General features: G+C 42.8%; 1 protein-coding gene across 1 annotated transcript; it reads left to right on the top strand.

Annotated features, from left to right (window-relative positions):
- Positions 1–980: 980 nt before the first annotated feature.
- LOC308082039 (uncharacterized protein) lies at positions 981–20337 on the top strand (the record flags this gene model as incomplete). The annotated part of the gene is made up of 10 exons (XM_080423650.1): positions 981–1109; positions 1348–1419; positions 2262–2310; positions 2921–3016; positions 3460–3707; positions 3814–3856; positions 4997–5578; positions 19287–19368; positions 19969–20108; positions 20200–20337. The coding sequence occupies exons 3-10, from the start codon at positions 2269–2271 to the stop codon at positions 20335–20337; spliced, it is 1371 nt and encodes a 456-aa protein (XP_080279776.1). The 5' UTR covers positions 981–1109; positions 1348–1419; positions 2262–2268.
- Between the last annotated feature and the right edge of the window lie 1707 nt (positions 20338–22044).

Below are 22044 nucleotides of genomic sequence, written 5' to 3'. Positions count from 1 at the left end.
ACATACGCACACGTGCGGGGACACCTCCCCTACAACGCCACACTCTCGGATAAGCCCGAGAGGTGTAAAGAAAAGTGTGGCGGACCGTCCAGTGAGGTCAGAGGTCAGAAAAGTGCAGTTTTCAGACAACGGTGGACACTGGACCGGCGCCGGCGGACACTGCCGACACTTCTGACATACGCACGCGTGCGGGGACACCTCCCCTACAACGCCAGACTCTCGGATAAGCCCGAGAGGTGTAAAGAAAAGTGTGACGGACCGTCCAGTGAGGTCAGAGGTCAGAAAAGTGCAGTTTTCAGACAACGGTGGACACTGGACCGGCGCCGGCGGACACTGCCGACACTTCTGACATACGCACGCGTGCGGGGACACCTCCCCTACAACGCCAAACTCTCGGATAAGCCCGAGAGGTGTAAAGAAAAGTGTGGCGGACCGTCCAGTGAGGTCAGAGGTCAGAAAAGTGCAGTTTTCAGACAACGGTGGACACTGGACCGACGCCGGCGGACACTGCCGACACTTCTGACATACGCACGCGTGCGGGGACACCTCCCCTACAACGCCAGACTCTCGGATAAGCCCGAGAGGTGTAAAGAAAAGTGTGGCGGACCGTCCAGTGAGGTCAGAGGTCAGAAAAGTGCAGTTTTGAGAGAGATGTAAAAAAAAGTGTGGCGGACCGTCCAGTGAGGTCAGAGGTCAGAAAAGTGCAGTTTTCAGACAACGGTGGACACTGGACCGGCGCCGGCGGACACTGCCGACACTTCTGACATACGCACGCGTGCGGGGACACCTCCCCTACAACGCCACACTCTCGGATAAGCCCGAGAGGTGTAAAAAAAAGTGTGGCGGACCGTCCAGTGAGGTCAGAAAAGTGCCGTTTTCAGACAACAGTGGACACTGGACAGGCACCGGTGGGCACGTTCCCTGGCTGGAGCTCTGGTCGGAGAGTTGGACCTCAGTTGGACCAGACCAGATCAGAAGGCCTGTAGATGTTTGGCCCTGGTTCTGGAACACTCTGAGGGACTGACAGAACTGGACCTCAGTCACTGTCACCTCAATGACCAGCTAGTAGAGACTCTGATCCCCCACCTGCACAAAGCACAAGTTGTGGAGTGAGTAGTTCTATAGAATGGAGTGGTGTGTGTGTGTGTGTGTGTGTGTGTGTGTGTGTGTGTGTGTGTGTGTGTGTGTGTGTGTGTGTGTGTGTGTGTGTGTGTGTGTGTGTGTGTGTGTGTGTGTGTGTGTGTGTGTGTGTGTGTGTGTGTGTGTGTGTGTGTGTGTGTGTGTGTGTGTGTGACCATGAGGTACTAATCTATTCCTTTGTCCTTTCTCTTCCTTGTGTTGTTGTAGTCTGAGACACAATAAACTCACTGATGTTCTAACAGACAGACTACTCCAGCTGCCCTCCCTCCAAACTGTACGGTGAGTAGAATGGACTTGTATTTGAATGTGTGCATTATTGTGTTTCGGCCTGGCGAGAGAGTATGTTTTACCCTCCGTCCGTCCGTGTGTGTGTGTGTGTGTCCGTGTGTCCTGTCCGTGTGTTAGCAGCTAATCTCTGGCACCGTTGGCCCGGTCGCTGCGAAACTGTGCACACACACTCCCTGGAAGCCAATTCAGAACCTCTGCCTCAAATCTTTCACATGGGCCTGTTATAACGCCACCTGGAGGCCGATTTGTGCAAAACCTATTTTTTTACATTACTCCTACAGATTTTATCCAAACGTCATGCAAATCGCACACAGTATCTCTATAGTCATGTGATCAACATGGATCTGTCCAATTTCCCATATTCCATCCTCATTGGCTAAGGTTCGCTTCCAAAATTTTCAGGATTGGTCCGTTTTGAAAAAAAATCCTCAAATCATGAACGCAGCTTGCGATTTCTGTGAAATTTCACAAACACATTCCCACTAGGCCAAGGAAGAAATGCCACCCTTTTTCACATTGGCCTGTTATAGCGCCACCAGCAGGTCTAATTTAGCAAAACACATTTTTGGAACAAAATGCCTCAAATCATGAATGCAGTGTCCGATTGCCGTGAACGACCTAAGAATAAATGGCACCCTTTTCACATTGGCCTATTATAGTGCCACCAGGAGGCCACAATAACGTACCTGACCTGGCGGAGACCTGTGCTCCGAGGAGCACTTTTTCTAGTTAATAGAATGACTTATTGTTCTCAGGTAGAGAAATCATCAACATTGTTTACTACACACATCATACCTTGAATTAAAATGTTTCATCATTTGATGTATTTCCAGACTCTTCATGGACACAACCCCCTTCCTGAAAGATAGGCACTTTGAAATGGTACGTATTGTACTTTGCTTAATTGTACTGCTTAATAATATATTTGTTGCAAGCAAGTTATATATGAGGTCCAAGCACCCCATGTTCACTTAATTAATGTGATTATTTTAATACCATTTAATACCACATTGAATTCAATCTAATACCAATTTCACAATGATATCTGTCAAAGAATGACATAATATCAGTAGGAACAATAATGCTTGCAATTATTTATTAAGTACAATAATTCATTGACGTTTATGTCACATTTTCTGTCAGTATGTCCCAGCTAACGTATTAGCTTAACAACACAAAATCTAGTCTAGATCGGTATTAAGCATATCGTCTACTTATTGCCTACTTGGTCGTGTGACAATAGCAGAGGATTAATGTTGTTATTGAAATGTTTCAGTATTGTTTTCATTTCACCACAGTGACAAATATTGTTGAAGTTTAGGGCAAACATTATCATTGTCTGTCTGTCACATACTGTATGAATGCTGCAGATGAGATGCTCTGTTCACGGAGCATCTCATCTGCATGAATGTGTAACCTCTAGTGAGGTTAATTCTGATTACATTTTTTCCATCCTTGCTTCCCTCACTCCCGTCGTTTCCTCGCCCCTTAGTCCCCAAGGAAGGAGGTGAGGATGAGATGCGAGGACGTCTGTGTCTCTTTGAAGGGGGGGGTGCAAGGCAGAGAGTTCACAGAATCAAATGCAGATGTAAGACATTATAACACACTTTTAATTGATAATTCATGCCAAAATTGTAAAATGTACAATTTGTAAAAAAACAAAAAAAAAAGTCTTCACATGTTTGGCATTTCCTATGGGTCTAATCACTGTTGGCTCTATGTTACCTAGAGGGCCCTCAATATGCCAGATCAGACAATGTGTGCTAGGTTTTGGGCTTTTTTTGTTTTGTTTTATTTAGTAAAATAGGCCCTCCCAAGAACTTCAATCAGCCTCAATCAACTTCAGCCTCAATGTCAAATGTTCATCAATTGGTAGAGTGCCATTGATGCAGGCATGTTAGAACATCAGCTTAGAGTCACACAGAATCAGTCAGGAGTGATTTTTTTTAAGAGCTGATGGTTTAGAACATTCTCATTTGGTTATTTTTTAAAAAATGATTTGATTTGATTATCTCTTTTCTGCATGGTAAGATGGAAGCTGGTTCTGATCATGATGAAGAGACATCACCATACAGGAAAGTACATGAACCTCACGGATATCTTCCACGGGGAATAGTTACACCCTCTGTTGCTACAGTGTCCCCCCATTCCCCCATGTTGCCTTCCCCATCCGTATCACAACAGGCCTTCGAACATGTCCCAGAAGAAATGTCATGTGACACTGCCTGTGATTGCTCAACCACAGACCATCCTGTTACAGAGTCACTTATTTGCAACAGGTGTGTAGAGAAATCATCAACAACATTGTTTACTACACACATCATACTACATACATGTTTACTACATACATCAAGTAAAATGTTTCATCCTTTGATGTCTTTCCAGACTCTTCAAGGACAGAACCCCCTTCCTGAAAGATTTTGAAATGGTACTTATTTTACTTTGCTTAATTGTACTTGCTTAGTAATATATTTGTTGCAAGCAAGTACAGTAATATGAGGTCCAAGCACTGCTTGTTTACTTAATTAAATGTAATACGTTTTTATACCTTTTAATACCACATTGAATTCAATCTAATACCAATTTCACAATGATATCTGTCAAAGAATAACAGAATATCAGTAGGACCAATAATGCTTGCAATTATTTATTAAGTACATTAATTACTGACATTTTCTGTCAGTATGTCCCAGCTAACATATTAGCTTAACAACACATAATGTAGTCTAGATTAGTATTAAGCATATTGTCTTGTCTACTTTGTTGTTTGACACTAGCGAGGGTTGATGTTGTTATTGAGATGTTTGAGTATTGTTTTCATTTCACCACAGTGACAACTATCATTACCTGTCTGTCTGTCACCTACAGTATGAATGCTGCAGATGCTGCTCTGTTCACAGAGCATCTCATCTGCATGCGTGTTTAACCTGTAGGGAGGCTGGTTCTCCTTTCCATTCTTGCTTCCCTCACTCCCGTTGTTTCCTCGCCCCTTAGTCCCCAAGGAAGGAGGTGAGAATGAGATGCATGGACGTCTGTGTCTCTGCCATTTTGAAGGGGGAGGGGGAAGGCAGAGAATTCACGGAATCAAATGCAGATGTCAGGCATTATAACACGCTTTTAATTGATAATGTATGCCAAAAATTTAAAATATACAATTAGTCTAAAAAGAAGTCTTCACATTTGTGGCATCCCCTATGGGTCTAAGTGAAATCACGTTTGGATCTATGTTACTTAGAGGCCCCTCAATATGCCAGATCAGACAATGTGTGCTTGGTTTTGGGCTTTTTTGTTTGATTTATTAAAATAGGCCCTCTGAAGAACTTAGCCTCAATGTCGAATGTTCATCTACTGGTAGAGTGCCATTGATGCAGGGCATGTTAGAACATCAGCAGAGAGTCACACACAATCACAATCACAATCACAACCAGCCAGCAAGCCAGCCAGCAGGGAGTGACTTTTTTAAGAGCTGGTGCTGTAGAATAGTCTTATTTGGTTCATATTTATTTATGTTTATTTAATATCCTTGATTTTAATTTTATTTTCTCTTTTCTCTTTTTTGCATGGTGAGATGGAAGCTGATTCTGATCACAATGATGATGATGATGTGGCATACACAACTCCATACCAAAAACAGCTTGAAGGTCACTCATCACAAGATTTTCCACGGGGAATAGTTCCACCCTCTGTTGCTATAGTGTCTCCCCATTCCCCCATGTTGCCTTCCCCCTCCGTATCACAACAGGCCTTCCAACATTTCCCAGAAGAAATGATGCCATGTGACACAGCCTGTGATTGCTCAACCACAGACCATCCTGTTACAGTGTCACTGTCCTCTCCACACCCCTCATTGGAGCTCCAAGATGAAACTGATCTAAGTAGATGCTTTAGTGGTTGCAGGATAGAAGAATCCAGCTCCCTGCTTCGTTCTCACAGCTTACCCTCACTGAGCCAAAGTCCATGTATAGGGAACAAGGCAAAGCGGTCCCACAGTTTGAATGATGTTACAGTACTGGACAAAACACAGAAAATGACACCTGACATCATTGTTTTAGAAAACAAGGAAGGCGGCTACAGGTTCCACTGCACCCAAGCAGGACTGTTCCAATGCAGAATGACCGGCCTGGTGTTTAAGATAGAGACAGAGACATATGTGAATTACAGGACAGTCCCTTGGAAACAAAAGCTTCTAGCCCAGCTTAGCAAGAGGCCTGCAGGACCACTGTTTGACATCAAATGTCCTCAGGGGTCTGTGTGTCAGTTACACCTTCAACACTGTGAGATCCTCTCCATGGGCGGAGGCAAGTCCTTGTATGTTGTCCATGTGACGGATGATGATGGCATTGAGTTTATCAAGCCCGATGTGATCACAGAAACTCATGTCATTATAAACATAACTGGATTTTCGCGATATGGTCTCATAATTTTTACAGGTGTAAAAAGGTTGGTCAATTTATTTTTTAACAGTCCAACCCCCAATCCTATCCATGTAGATCATATCCATGTAGATCCTATCAGAGCAGATCCTATCCGAGCAGATCCTATCCGTGCAGATCCTATCCCTGCAGATCCTAGCCCTGTAGATCCTATCCCTGCAGATCCCATCCGAGCAGATCCCATCCGAGCGGATCCTATCCGAGCAGATCCTATCCCTGCAGATCCTATCCCTGAAGATCCTATCCGTGCATTGGCGTTGCTGTTTTATACACCACCAACCGATGATAATCCATGTTCAATCCTGAAAGTATTGCTGCTTCCAGGTAACGTTGTGCTGGATGAAGTGCTGAAAATAAGGAGGAAGAGGCATGGAGAAGAGATTTACATTGAAGTCCCTCCATTTGAACTAATCCCAAAGCAAGAATACACCCTCTCCACTTCCCCTCAAGATGATTCCATCATAATTCAACCAAAGAAGGCAAAATTTGGAGTTGATGAAGCTTCCTATACCAATTATATGGCAACATTTGACTTGATCTCAAAGGAAAGGTTTAGGAATGATGTTAGGCTGCTTCTAAAACCCCTTTCCCACTCCCTTGAAATGCCTGTTGTAGACAGTAACACCTCAGACTGTGTATTGGATTGCTATGTACCCCTTTCAGCTCCTGCTTTAAGAAGACAACAAGTTGAGCACACACTAAGTCTTGAAGTGAAAGACAGGCTGTTTTCTGTGCGGAGCAGCTTCATCTACAGCATTTCAGCTCCCAATCTCAAATGTGTCGTGGACAAACTTTTCGAGAAGAGGATGCTAACTGAAGTTGAGCGGGAGACGGCCGAAGGGATGCAAGGGAAACATGAAAAGGCAACTTTTGTTATCGATACAGTGAGGAAAAAAGGAGCTAGTGCAAGCCTGATATTGATTCTTTGTGAAATCGACCTACTCCTCTCTGGACATCTTGGGTTGACGTAAAACTGTACTAATACCGCTACAAAGAGAAGTCCAACGTGCTTCAGCCAGTTAAAGGTAGAAGGGTTTGGTGCTCATAATTTTACTCTGAAGAAGATAATTAAAAAAATAATTAATATGTGCAGACCCAATCCAGTATTTTATTTGAGCAGTCTCTCCTGAAATGCCCACTGCCCAGGTATTTTTCCTTTGTACTTAAAATATCTTCAGTAACTAGTCAACATCCTGCCTTTCCTTCCATAAGGGTCCATCTGTACTCTCTCTGAGATACCAATAGATGAATGAACACTGGGGATTTTATAAAGAAAGCTGGATCTACTGTATATCCACAACCAAGTGTCTTACATGCAGTCCGCACTGGGCTAGAGTTAATTAATCACTGAGCTACAGGCTACGATCACAAGGCTACTGACATGAATACATAATCTTTTTCACAATAAACTAATCGTACTTTGTGAAATAGAATTTTGTCCATCTCACTTCTACAAACTCTGCTACCAACTCTCCAAATAGGCTTCTCCCACATCATCATGCCTGTATCTCAAAATTATATTGTTGTTCTCATAACACACTCCAAGCAATACTGTGTATATAGTAGATGTTTCAGGGATAGTTACATAATGTGTGTCTTTGTTTTTGACAGTCTTGGGAAGATTCAAATGGATAACCAAATGTAATTGAATAAAGCACTGGCTGATAATTCAGTGGTCTGAAAGCACATCAATTCGATAAAAAAAGAAAGTGTATTTAATTAATGATTACAGCGTAGACCTGATTTGTGTATACAATTTACTTGCCTTGGATGATGGTAGGGAAAACAACTGCCAAAGGTTGAAATGGGATAATGTTGTTTACTGTAGTGTATATGGAACTCATAAACATGACCTTGGATGTTCTCGTCTCTCTGTGTCTTGTATACTTTATTGCGAAGCTGACATTTTGGCCAGGTCTTGCTTGAAAAGTGTCTACTTGGCTAATAAATACAGACTCTTAGCCTAAATGTCAAATGACGTGCTTATGATAGGGACACCAGGTGAAAGTGGTTAAGTGTGCCTCTCTTTAATAATAATAATATCTGGAATTTAAATAGCGTTTTTCTAAGTACTCAAAGACGCTTTACATGTGTGTGGGGGCCAGGGGAGAGGAGAAAAAGATAACTTTATTAGGAAAACTGGCTTTTAGTGACACTTAATAATGATTTATTGTTCATCACTAGTGGCTGTGTATAGATAGAGCTTAAACATTGTACAGTGAACACTGTTTAATTCTTAACTTCGTCACAGTGTATTTCTTAACATTATGGTTAAACTGTGTAGAGTAGCCTACCTATAAATAACCTGACAGCACCAGATTCCTTATAAACGTAAAGGTAAGTAGTAAGTACTGGTAGGCCTATGTATTATAAATAACCTGACAGCACCAGATTCCGTATAACAATTAAAGGTACAGTAGGTACTGGTAGGAACTTAGTTCATGACTTTTCTAATCCACTAGAGGGTGCTATAGTGTGTTGAATGTTCAGCTCCAGTACAAGGTTCAATGCAGTGTGAGTTTGAGAACCTTCATTTATAGAAGGTTCTCAACAGGGACACAAATATTATAGGTGCAGTTAAGGTTACATTCACAAAATCATGTCTTCATGATACAATAAGCATGTCACTCAGTACTCTATGGGTATAAGTAACAGCGTCTTCGCCATATATGGCGGCTGCCAATTATAGCAGCGACAGCACAATACTATGCCAGCCTTTTTGTTTCCTTTTTGGGCATCTCAAGTTGTTTAAAGGAGGAGTTCACCCAAAAAAATACTTATTTTCTGTCAATTACACACCCCATGAAGCCTTGATTTCATGGATTTATTTTTGTTTATGTGGCATTCCTAAGACAATAATTTGATGACCGTGTGTATTTCCGGTAGGAGACACAAATAATCTACTTTGTGTCTCCTACCGGATACATTAGCCGGTAGAAGACGGGAATCAAATTATTAGCTTAGGAATGCGACAAAAACAAAAAAGAATCCATGGATTCAAGGCTTCATAGGGTGTGCAATTGATAGAAAATAAGTAATTTTTTGGGTGAACTCCTCCTTTAAAACCCTCTAACAACCAGTCTGTGGATATATCCTAGGCTGTCAAATATAAAACAAATAGTCTGCACCTATAACCCAGCTCTGATATGGTATGTAGGAGTGGTTGGTATTTAATCATAAAAGCTTCCTCTAGGCTAGGGTCAAAGGTGCAGGCTATCTCTAATACAGACACTTCCCTGGACTCTCCATCAACCACAACAACATCTGATGTATTAGCTGTAGATGTAAAGATGTCTGGGTTATCACAGAGTGATGTATTTTCTTTAACATTAACTACTTCAACCCTAGCAACCCTATCCCGTCGAAAATAGCTGATCTACAAGCTCACAATACGTGACAGTGCACCGCGTTGTCCCTGGTTCGTCTCTCAATGGCTTGGCCATAGAGAGCCCGCCTGGGATGCCGGAGGTCCCAGGTTTGGTTCCAGGCTTCAGCCATGTGTCAAAGTGTCCCTGAGCAGGACACTAACTCCAGTGCAGTCATTGAGGTTTTTAAATCCCTGCTCAAAACCCACTTATTTCCCCTTGCTTTTAATCATAATGTGAGCATGTTCCCTATGTTTATTTCTTTTTTGCTTCCATGTGTTTTGTATGTCTGTATATGTATATGATTATTTTGTTTCTTTCTGTGCAGCACTTTGGGCAATCTTTGGTTGTATCTAAATGTGCTCTATAAATAAAGTTTGATTTAATTTGAACAGCTTCCTCCTCTGCGCTCCTCTGTGGGCACTGAACAACGGCTCAGCACTCAGCTGGGTGAAGCTGAAAACTGAAGTTCCCTGGGGGGATGAAAACGGTCACCAAAAAACTAACAAAAACTACACAACAAACACTGAAGACCCCTGCTCTACAGCACTGTTTCTCAACCAGTGGGTCGGTCCATTTAAACCTGTTGAGAATCACTATTCAAGACTGAAAGAATACTGACCAATGTAACCCTGTAAATGAGTGTTGTTATGGTGCTTGTGTGCACATGAGTGTTGCATCAAGTTGAATATCTAGTTAGATAATAGACAATTGACTATCCAAAACTAGATTGATGTTCACATATGATACAGAGAGAGAGGGGAAACTTTTGGCAAATGTATTTGTTTCCTTGTCACGCAACCGGGGAAACTCACTATTCAGTGGCTGAAAATGGCAGATCTACAAGCTCACAATGTGTCATGTTTTGGCATGTTGTGCTGTTGTCTGATATGCACAGCGCTCCGGAAAGGAATTTAGTCTTTGGAACGATTAAGGCTAATTAGTTTTTTTTTGTGAATTAAAAATAACCCCAAAACCAGTCACAATGTTACAAGTTATACTGCACAGCTGTAAAGGAGAACAAAACACATCTGTGTTCTTTGTCGACAGACAAAGCATCATTGTAAATGGTGCATTTATATAGCGCTTTTATCCAAAGCACTTTACCTTGATTGTGCCATTCACACACCGATGGTGGAGGAAACCATGCAAGGCACCAACCTGCTCATCGGGAGCAATTAGGGATTCAGCGTCTTGCTCAAGGACACTTTGACACTAACTCTGGGAGAGCGCCCCAGCCCGGGATCGAACTGGGAACCTTGCGGTTTACAGTTCACTCTACCCAGCCACTCTACCCCTGAGCCACTGCCGCCCTGTCACATTTGCCCCCATCAATTTATTTTTCAGCAATCCTCAGCGACATTTCCTTGAAAACCTTCCAAGAACTTATTTGAAATCTTGGCTAATTACCTGTTAGCCACGTGAAAACCCCACCCTCTCTGCCAGCCTGCCTTCAGTTCTTCTTTACCTTCTTTGCCAACAGAGTTGGACAGGGTTCTGTTTTCAGCCTTTTCCATTTGTCTGTGTATTTGGACCCCTGCATGGTGGTCCCCGGACCTGACGTTGAGACACACTGAATTTTTTTTTCACAACTTTACTCTAATGACAGTTGCATGCACCACTGCATTTAAAATAATATATATAGGGTTCATGTGGTTAAGATTATAATATGGGCCTGGAACTCTGGCGTAGCTGTCCAGGCACCTAGGCTACTGATGGCGTGTTGCGGGTTCGAGTCCCGATCCCGACGGCCTTTGCTGCGTGTCACCCCCCATCTCTCTCTCCCCATTTCCTGTCAGCCTACTGTCCTATCTATAATAAAGGCATAAAAAGCCAATTATTTAACGGATTGAACTTGAAACAAAGCAGCCCATGCAACTAACAAGTGAGCATTCTCAATAGCTGAGCAGAGTGCTGAGGTATGGTGGCTAGCAATCCAGGGTTAAAGGTTTAATGACATTCACTTTTACACCACATTCAAAGTCTTTGTCCTGGTCCTTCAAAAGTGTACAAAAAGTTTTAAGTGAAAATTCCATTCCAGTGATCCATGGCAAGTGTTTTTCTCTCACATTTCTAAAGCCTTTTCAACTGCAATGAAAAAAGAAATCTTTGCCTGCGGGTGTCGCTGGTGAGGGATTTTGCCTGTCAATCATCGCCTCTGCTCCGCCCCCCCCCAAAGGAAAGGATAGGGGAGGGGAGGGGCGAGGAGGAGAGTGGGCGGGATTAATCGACTGTGACCTCACTGTCGAAGGGCCAAGCTCAGATTACTTTTCAGCCTAATTATTCAGAAAACCCCAGACCACAGAAAATCCACTGAATGTTCTAAGTTCAGGTTTTTTGGGTGTAATTGAGGTCATAAAACCCCAAATAAAACATTGAAAATAAAAAAAGTGAAAATGAATGTCATGATACCTTTAAGGACCTCACTCATGGACACCTCAACCCATGGCCATAGACAGGAATCGAACGTTCAACCTTCGGACTCACAGGCTGTCACACTAGTGATTGAGCTTAGGCTTCAACCAGCCTGACGGTGTCTGTTGAAGATCATAGACTCTTGCCTTCTGCCATGAACCGAGCCCCTGTTTCACTAAAACTAAGATCAGTGGTTCACAAAGCATTTATCAATAGAGAAATGTGATGCCTCCTCTGTACCAACACTAGTGAAAGTAGCCGATCTACAAGCTCACAAAGCGTTGCTATCCAAAAAGTTGTGAGCTTGTAGATCGGCTATTTTCACAAGGAAATAGGGTATACATTGAAAATAACTACTCTCAAAAAGGCATTTCATGTTATCTTTAAAGATTGCATAATGCATTAATTAACACTAGTCCATACCCGGTCGACGCATCTGTGGGGGGATATGCGCACATGATCTGGCAACCCGGGAGGCAGTTCGTCCCATAGCTCGTGGGGCCATCGCACAGCTGGGCAGCCCTGTAACCATGGCAACATTCTTTTACACAAAAACGCTAATAAACAGCTGAGATTTGGTGAAATCAAAAAACTGGTCAATGACTGTGTGCAAATTCAGATCAATTGCTCCAGCCACTGAGGAGAACCGGGCAGAACACATTTTGGTCTCACCACTACAGACAGACGTTACTCAAATTATAGGAGGATGGCCATGTTTTGTTCAATGCCCCCCCTCACCCACTGTAAGATAGACTTCTACTTTGGTTCACAGACTATTGAACATCACCATGGCACATCTACAAGAATGTGGGACAACAGAGTTCCGTTCAAGCCATTTATTGTTCCGTTGCACACATGAGCATTTTATGATTGGGCAAGGAGGTGGTGAGGCTTCACGGTCATGGTTTTACACTATGAAAGATAGAAACACATGATTATTATACAATTCAACATTTAACACTACAATAAACCAAGTGACATTCAATATTTCTCTAAGATTAATGATTATTATATTTCCCTGAATTCTATAATAAGTACTTATGTGCTATGCACATGCACACACACACACACACACACACACACACACACACACACACACACACACACACACACACACACACACACACACACACACACACACACACACACACACACACACACACACACACACACCTACCTACCTACCTACCTACCTACCTACCTACCTACCCTACCCTAACCCCTTAGACTCCAGACAGAGAGCTCTCCAGTGGAGTTGTTACTGCTGCCAAGCAAAACTGAAGGACAGGCAGGGTATATATATGTCACAGGTAAATTGGCATTCCAGGTAAATTGGAAGTGGAGTGCTTGTTTTTAGGCGCGGGGCTGCGAGGCGAGGCTTTGATGCGAGGACGACAACAAGAACATAGCAACCAGGAAATGCAAGCATTAGCCTCAGTGGCGCACTTCGATAATCATTGGACTCCCCATCCTCTACCACAGGGCATCTGGGTTTGACTCCCGCTTGGGACATTACTTTTTCAAACAACCGCAGACTACTTTTTTCGCCGATAAAGTATAGTTTTGGACCATGACCGAGGCGCGCCGACTCAGCAGACCTTGAGGCCGAGGAGTCGCGCCCGAGCGCCTCCAGGCGCGAGTGCCCGCGCCGACCGGCCGATGGTCTGCTAGTCGACTAAAGCGCCGTCCGAGTTATGTACCGATAGGCACAGAATCGTAAATGATGTTGTGGGGACTGCGTTTGCCCCAACTGCCACTCACTGCACTAACATAGCCCGCCAGCACCGCCCCCTCGCCCCCTTGTGCTTCAACTGCATGGAATATGGCTGTTCGCGTGTGTGTGTGTGTGTGTGTGTGTGTGTGTGTGTGTGTGTGTGTGTGTGTGTGTGTGTGTGCGCATGCGTTTGTGCGTGCTCTTATGTGCGCGTGTGCATGCGTGCGTGTATGGTGTGGGGCTCGTGTCTGGCTTGCATTGCCCTCTAGCGTTGATTCTACAGAATTGCCTGGGGGGGGCGGTGAAAACAAGCGCTTCTTTTCCAATTTACCTGGAATGCCAATTTACCTGTAACATATATACCAGGCCACTAATGAGTTGTAAGTGAAGACAGGTATGATTGGTGATGTGTGAGACCAGGTGAGAGGGGTGGATCCGAATAGGGGGAAGGTTGCTGACTAGATGACAATTTTTTCTACACCCACCCACCCACCCTCACTAACCTTAACCTCAGTAAAACAACGCCTAAACCTAACCTCAAGAAACACTATTTGTAAAACTAAGAATTCCAAATGATGATCACCTCTACACATTGTTGGGGACAGGGATCTAACCAGCGACCTATGGACTCCCAGGCTGCCTCTCTTCTCATTGAGCCAGAGATATGGCCTTGATGGTGTCTGTTGATATCTATACTCTCTCTCTCTTGGCCGGGTTGAAACACACACACTATACTGAGTTCCCGCAGAAGCCTCATAAATGTGTATTCTTAAACAAAAATTACGTTTTAAAGGTTTTAATGTCTTTAATAGGCTACACCTTAGAGCTGTTGTGTGGAAATAAGAAAACAGTCCCCCCCCTTCTGTGTTGCCTAGAAAAGGATAATTGATTGAGGTCATGTGATCAGTGACATACGCAGGGTGTACTTTTGGCTCCGCCCCCTCAGCCAAAGACAGACAGTCTGAGCTTGAATGAGTATTAAAGCCTACTTGGGTGATCAGGTGGGCAAAATACAACGGGAACTGTACCAAAGTATACTCAAGCATGCCTGTAACTTAGCTTGTGAACCTGTGAACTTGTAAATTTGCTATTTTTGAATAGCCAACACTAAAATCTAAAATGACACAGATGCTTTCCCGGTTAATGCAATATGAATTATCATTTACATAAGCAGAACATAATTGAAATGTCTAACATATTACATTATAAATGCTTGTTCAATAGAAATAATAAAACTAAATATAAAACTAGAAAAAAAGTGCTCCTCGGAGCACAAGTCTCCGCCAGGTCAGGTAGGTTATTATGGCCTCCTGGTGGCGCTATAATAGGCGAATGTGAAAAGTGTTCCATTTCTTCTTAGGCTTTTCACAGCAATCGGACTCTGCATTCATGATTATGTTCCAAAAATGTGGTTTGCTATATTAGACCTGCTGGTGGCGCTATAACAGGCCAATGTGAAAAGGGGGGCATTTCCTCGGCCTAGTGGGAATGTGCGTACAAAATTTCACGGAAATCGCACACTATGTTCATGATTTGAGGAATTTTGTTCAAAACGGACCTATCCTGCAAACTTTGTAAGCCAATGTAATGCAAGTAGGATGGAATATGAAATATGGGACACATCCATCTTGATCACATGACTATAGAGATACTGTGTACCGATTTGCGTGTTTTTTGGACAGAATCTGAAGGAGTAAGAGGAAAACATTAGTTTTACAAAAGTCAGCCTCCTGGTGGCGCTCTAAAAGGCAGATGTGAAAAATGCAGGGCAAAGGTTTTTCCTTGGCCTCTAGGGAGTGTGCGTGCAAAGTTGCACGCAGATCGGTGCAGTCATAGGTAAAAACGTGAATCGGCCTGTTATAGCGCCACCATGAGGCTGATGTGAACGTTTTCAAGTGGCATTTCTTCCTGGCCAAGTGGGAATCTATGTGGAAAATTTCACGGAAATTGCATGCTGCGTTCATGATTTGAGGCATTTTGTTGAAACAAACTAACCCTGCAAACTTTGGAAGCCAATCTTAGCCAATCAGGATGGAATATGGAAAATCGGACAGATCCGTGTTGATTACATGACTATAGAGATACTTTGTACCGATTTGCGTGTTGTTTGGACCAAATCTGTAGGAGTATTATCCAAAAATGTGTTTTGCAAAAGTCAGCTATGACAGGCTGATCTGAAAAATGTGGGGCAGAGGTTCTGCTGTGGCATCCAGGGAGTGTGTGTGCACAGTTTCACAGCGACCGGGCCAACGGTGGCGGAGATTAGCTGCTCGCAGACAGAAGGACGGACGGACACACAGACGGACGGACGGACAGACAGGGGGCAAAACATACAACATGTTGGTTTGTTTACTGTTGAGTGAGAAATCATCTGGGGACCCCCCAAAATTTGGGGACCCCCCTGTATCCTGACCCCCAGTTTGGGAACCACTGTTTTAGAGGATACTGGTAACTGATGTAGTAGTGTTTGAGATGGTAGGAGAGCAGTTATGTGTAAGTCCTTGTTATGCTTTTAGTTTTATTGTTGTGCTTTGAAGACCCCCTTGAAAACAAGATACTGTATCTCAAGGCTGATCCTCTAGTTACATTTCTAAATAAAGTAAAACAAAAATAGGTTAAATTGAGTTACACTTGTCCAACTCAGACTCGTATTCAAATATTTTTTTAATTACACACACATACAAACGAAATACATAAAATAACGTAAAGTAAACCCATCCCTCTCTCGCCATGCCTTTCGGCCTGGCGGAGACAACAAAGGAGGCAGCACAGAATGTAAGCATTGTTTAGTTTGTTCACTGATTCTTCTGTTTATGTAACCATGGTAACCTCACATCACCTGCCACAATCGTCTCTCATCAAAACCACAGAATCACCTGCACAGATATTATACATATTCTGTGTGCTGTGAATGGCTGCGTTTGATTGGTCTTCAGCAGTGGTGGAAAAAGTACTCAATTGCTTTACTTGAGTAAAAGTATCAATAATGCAATGTAGACATACTCTGTTTCAAGTAAAAAGTCCGGAATTCAAAATGTACTTGAATAAAAGTACAAAAGTATTGGCGTCAAAATGTACTTAAAGTACCAAAAGTGAAAGTACTCATTATGTAGAATGTTTTCAAATATAAAAAATCTTTTGAAAATAGCAGATCTACAAGCTCACAACGCGTCGCATCGCGACGCATTGTGGGCTTCTAGATCGGCTATTTTCAAATGGCCGAAATGCATAAAGAGCCGAAGTGGTTAATGTAGGTTTTGTAATAATAATCAAAGTAACTAGTAACTATAAAGTTTTCAACTAAATGTAGTGGAATAAAAGTACAATATCTGGATCCGAGATGTAGTGGAGTAGAAGTAGGCCTAAAAGTATTGGAAATTGGAAATACTTAAGTAAATTACAAATACCTCAAAATGGTACTTAAGTACAGTACTTGAGTAAATGTACTTAGTTACTTTCCACCACTGGTCTTCAGTAGGTTGAATTGATTTAAAACTGCAGTAAATGAGCGTTTGCGAACGCAGCGGAAGGAGGCGCGCTGAAGGCCTCCGCGCAAGTGAGCTTTCTATGAAACCGTGCTCGGGTTGTGTGTGTGTGTGTCTGTGTGCACTGCCTGTGTGCAGCCGCGCCCCCATGTGACTCACGCTCTCATTGGCTGCTGACAGATCTCAGTTTGGCTGAAATCCACCTGCCCCTGGGTGACTAATTACACTCCTCTGAGAGAAATATAGCAGCTACAGTCAAAAATAACACATCTAAAAGCATCTACAAGAGTTCATCTATTGGGATATCTAAGAATTCCATGTCATTTGTGCATATTTCAGGCCGGATGGCAAGTATAAAACGCCTTAGTTTGAGGACAGTTTGAGATGTCTTCTTGCTAGCTAGCTATGCTGTAACATGGGATTCCAAATGACTAATTTGCGCTTTTAAGAAAAACAGAGCCAGATACAGTCAAATAAAAAAGATTTTCTTTTGGGGGGGGGGGGGGGGGGCAATAACTACTACAAGCTGGCTTCGCTTCCCGCGTTTGTGCGTCTTACTTGTTTAAAATACTGTGTGTGTGTGTGTGTGTGTGTGTGTGTGTGTGTGTGTGTGTGTAGGTTCTATAGGCTGTGGTGTTCCTGCCATCAAACCAGTGGTTAGTGGATGTCCCCGTGATGGATTAGGTATCATCAATGGTGAGGATGCGAAACCTCACTCCTGCAGGTAAATATATACAACAACATTTACAACATAGGCTTAATTAGTCAATCACAAGTTAGATCAATCATACTGTTGCTAATAAAAATCTATTCATTTCTGTGGTGGATCACTGATCACTGATCAAGGAGAACTGGGTTGTGACTGCTGCCCACTGCGATGTCAGTTACAGTCAAGCTACTATAATGTCTCTCTCTGTACTGAATATAGTATAATCTATCATACATACAGTAGGCTATACAGCAGGACAGTGAAAACCACTCTGTGAAAGATGTGACTTCATCCGGGCCATAACAAATGCACACACGCACACACACGCGCTCGCGCGCGCACACACACACACACACACACACACACACACACACACACACACACACACACACACACACACACACACACACACACACACACACACACACACACACACACACCTGCTCTCATGTCTCAGTCTGCTACAACTTATAACTTTTACGATTGACTTCACAATTTAAAAAGAAAATATATCATAGCAAGCATTACTTGTTAGTTTTTAGGGGACCAAGCACGGAGTGTGTAGGCACCCCATTGTATTTGTTAGGGAGCCAAGCACGCAGTGTGTAGTCACCATATTGTATACACAACTTTGCAGTATGGTAGAATGCCAATCACTGCTGAAAGAAACACCTTACTCCAATTGGCCAAAGTGGGTGCTAGAAAATGTCATGCCTTGTTTGACCTACAGCCATGAAACGTGCTTAAACATATACCTCTACTCATGAGGAACACATCTGTCACTGTGACCCCAACCCGATCGCCAGAGGAAACGTTCTCTTTGAACGTTTTTGAAATTCCGTGAATAGACAACTGGAAAACCCAAAAATCCGTGCAGAGCCACCTCGCATCTCCCCCATTGTGACTAAACCATTTTGTCGCCACGTAAGGGGCCACCGAGCGAGCTAAAGCGAGCGAGTTGCCGTCCCGAACGTTGCGACATTCCCTTGTGCCTACTCAGCGCCGTTTGAGTTATGTACCGATAGGCACAGAATCGTACATTTTGTTGTGGGGACTGCTCTGCTTCCGGGTTTTTCCAGGTTGCGACTGGTTACACCCACCGTGGGACTCGCCGTACATATGCACGGAATTTCTGGGTTTCTAGGCGACTATGCACGGAATGACGTGCACTGGATCCGGGCAATGTATACTAATTCTCTGGCGATCAGGCTGGTGACCCATAAGCTACGCCCTCCAACATTTTCAGTAGTTTGAAAAACATGTACATCTTTACTCTACACTAAACATAACTGAGCCTGTGTGACCCAATCAGATCTCAGTTATCTCTGTTATGATAGGCCTACTTTATTTATAAATCAGGTATTTTTTCTCTGAGTTAAGCAGCCCCAACCACCTTTTTTATTATTTATTTGTAAATCTTTTCAGTGAATCTGAACATGAAGTAGTCCTGGGCCTGCACAACCGCACAAATAGAAAAACAAACAACTTCCATGTCAGGAGCATTGGAGAGGTAGGTGCTCTGTTTTAAATTAGGATGAAACATCATTTTGTGTTGTCAGGGTGCTGTACACAGTCTCTCTCCACTCACTCTCCATTACCTTTTTTCCTCTTTTTTTGGGGCACTTCTTATGTTCCTGACTCCAGATTGGAAAATGTGGTTAATGGCAGGCAGATTTTTTTCCTTCCTCTTTTTTTTTAATACTGTACATCTCCTAACAGTTAAAATGTCACTGATAGGTCTTCAAGCACCCCAAATACAACCCCAACACTTCTGACTATGACATCACACTGATCAAGCTGCAAAGCCCTGCCCAGATGAGTAGTCATGTGTCCCTGTGTGTCTGGCTGACACTGGCTGCAGTTACATGGACAGTTTTATTCGGAATGAATACATGTAAGTATGTAAGTATACATGTAAGCCACTGACAACTTCCCTCCTGGCACAGAGTGTGTGACCACTGGCTGGGGCTGGACCCGCAGCCACAGTGAGTGAATGACAGGAAACACACTCTTTCCATTCATCAGCCACAGTGACTGGACTATTTCACCAGTCACTTCAATGATTATCGAGTAGGATGTCAGTAGGCTAACGCTGAGCAAAAACTAATAGAGCAGACTAACAACATTTGAATAGGATCAATCAATAATTGTCAATCATTATTATCAGTTTCAAACATCTTGTTCAGAATACAACAACACACTGCAAAGCTTCCAGACGATGCAATACAAAAATAGTGTTAGGGCTACTACATGTTTTTGGTCATCACCTCAGATTTTTCCAACAAACATCAGATGCTCTCTTCTCAAAAAGGACAATGACATGACAGCCACTAACTATTTAAAGACAATGTGTCATTCTCAGTGGCACATTGGTGTCTATAGCACAAACCTAACATTTGACTGCTGTATATTTTTCCAGCTAATGAGAAACCTGACAAACTCCAGCAAGCTTGTCTGCCCCTCCTCACCAACGATGACCGCCAGAGATGCTTCCTCAACCAATTCAACATCACCAGTCAGATGATCTATGCTGGAGCCTCTGGAGCTGTAACCTGCAAGGTGAGTGACACACACTTAATCAAAAAAGAGAGGAAAACATCGAGATGACATTTAGACATGAAACACGTTAAAACACAACTTCGTGTTTCAGGGTGAACCTTCAACGGAACCTTGGACCCTGGTTGGTGTGACCTCCTGGGACGTGAAAGGCGTTCACAGCAAGCCTGCTGGGTTCGCCCGCATCACTGCACTGCGTACCTGGATGGACCGTACAATGGCTGACAAGTAAGCTGTAAACAGCTGTTACTCTAACTGTCATCTTCACCATCAATAATAATCAATCAATGTAAATGCCTGGGTCCTTGATGTGGAAACTGTTTGCAGTGATGAAATGCAATACATTTTAGAACATCTACACTTATGATCACATGACCAAAATAGGGATGCCAGGTTGAAAGTGTTTAAATTCACAATAATATTGTGAATATGTTATCTAATCAAGATGATTATTTAACAAACCAACCTAGATCGTAAGAGTCAAAGTCTCCTTATGTACTCTATACTAATAAATACTTTTTTATTTTTATTTTATTTTGATAAACGAAGTACGAGTAAACACAATATAACTTAAACCCAGGATATACACAAGCGTAATAAAACACAAATAGTCAAATAAATTACATAGCACCAATACATCACATACTGTAGCATATACTGCATTCATAGAATGTCTACTATAGAAACCATTAGATGGTGTTTTCTTTCACGTAATAACGTTTATCTAAAGGACCGTTATAGCTACATCAATCCAAGGTTTTTTTTGTTTGCAGTAATATAGACAGATAATTCCAGAATGCTCTGCAATACCGTAATCCCTAATTCCACGTACACCGTAGTAGGTTGGATTGATTTCAAACAGCAGTAATAAAGTGTTTTACCATAATGTATTGAAGTATGAAGTGTTTTACCAAAATGTATTGAAGTAATGACGTGTTTTACCATAATGTATTGAAGTAATGAAGTGTTTTACCATAATGTATTGAAGTAATTAAGTGTTTTACCATAATGTATTGTCTGTGTTGGAGTTGAATTTCACCTTATGACCCACACAAAGTACAGATACTTGTAGCACGGAGACAATAAGGAAAAACCAGACTCAGACAGGCAGCGAAGGGTATAAGGAAACATGTTTTGTATTCAGATCAGAGAGACAATAGAAGGTTTACAGTATATCACAGGTCCGCAACATCGGCCGTCCGTCTCTCCGTAGTGTAACAGAGAAAGCACGAGGCTTTAACAGAGTCCAGTAACATAAACATATGACATCATAGGATGTGACATCGATGAGGTTCCGTGTGAAGGTGGACTTCTCGGATTGGATGAGAGTCATAGGATGACAGATCAATCGTCCAGCCGTCGGAGGTGTAATCCTGCCATTGGTGGAGAGCGATGAGGTTCCGTCGTCGTCTGATGATGGTAGATGATGGTAGATGATGATTGTGTGACAGTTTATCTCTGGACAACAGCGTCCCCATGTCTGGGTCAAACACGTTTGACATCTGACTGCTCTGACCTGTCACTGGTCAGATGATGATTTGGGTGACACTAAAGGGAGACAGCTGTAGAGAAAAGAACATCCAGATACCGTGCTCCCAAAACAATAGATAGCAGAGAAAGCCTGCATGAGTTCGACCTTGGCTTGCAGACAGAGAGAGACTGCTAGTAGAGAGTACAGAGTACTTTTAACATGACTGAGGTACAGGCCCATATGGGACCATTAATAGGACATTTTAACCAGGTTAAGGACCCTAGACACATTATGATAATTAAGATAAGAGATCAAATGAAATGACTCTATCAGTCTGTGTGTGTGTCCCTTCAGTCTGTGACCCTCCAGCATCACCATCATACCTGGTGTGTCCAGGTATGATGAACCGGACCATCACTGACAACTACACTGTAAACTGATGTTTAGTTGTCATCTACACCTCAAGGA

Source organism: Gymnoscopelus braueri, assembly GCF_963280865.1.
Source record: "Gymnoscopelus braueri genome assembly, chromosome: 3".
NCBI lineage: Eukaryota > Metazoa > Chordata > Actinopteri > Myctophiformes > Myctophidae > Gymnoscopelus > Gymnoscopelus braueri.
The sequence above is the reverse complement of the archived record's forward strand: the minus strand, read 5'-3'. Positions and strand labels throughout refer to the sequence as shown.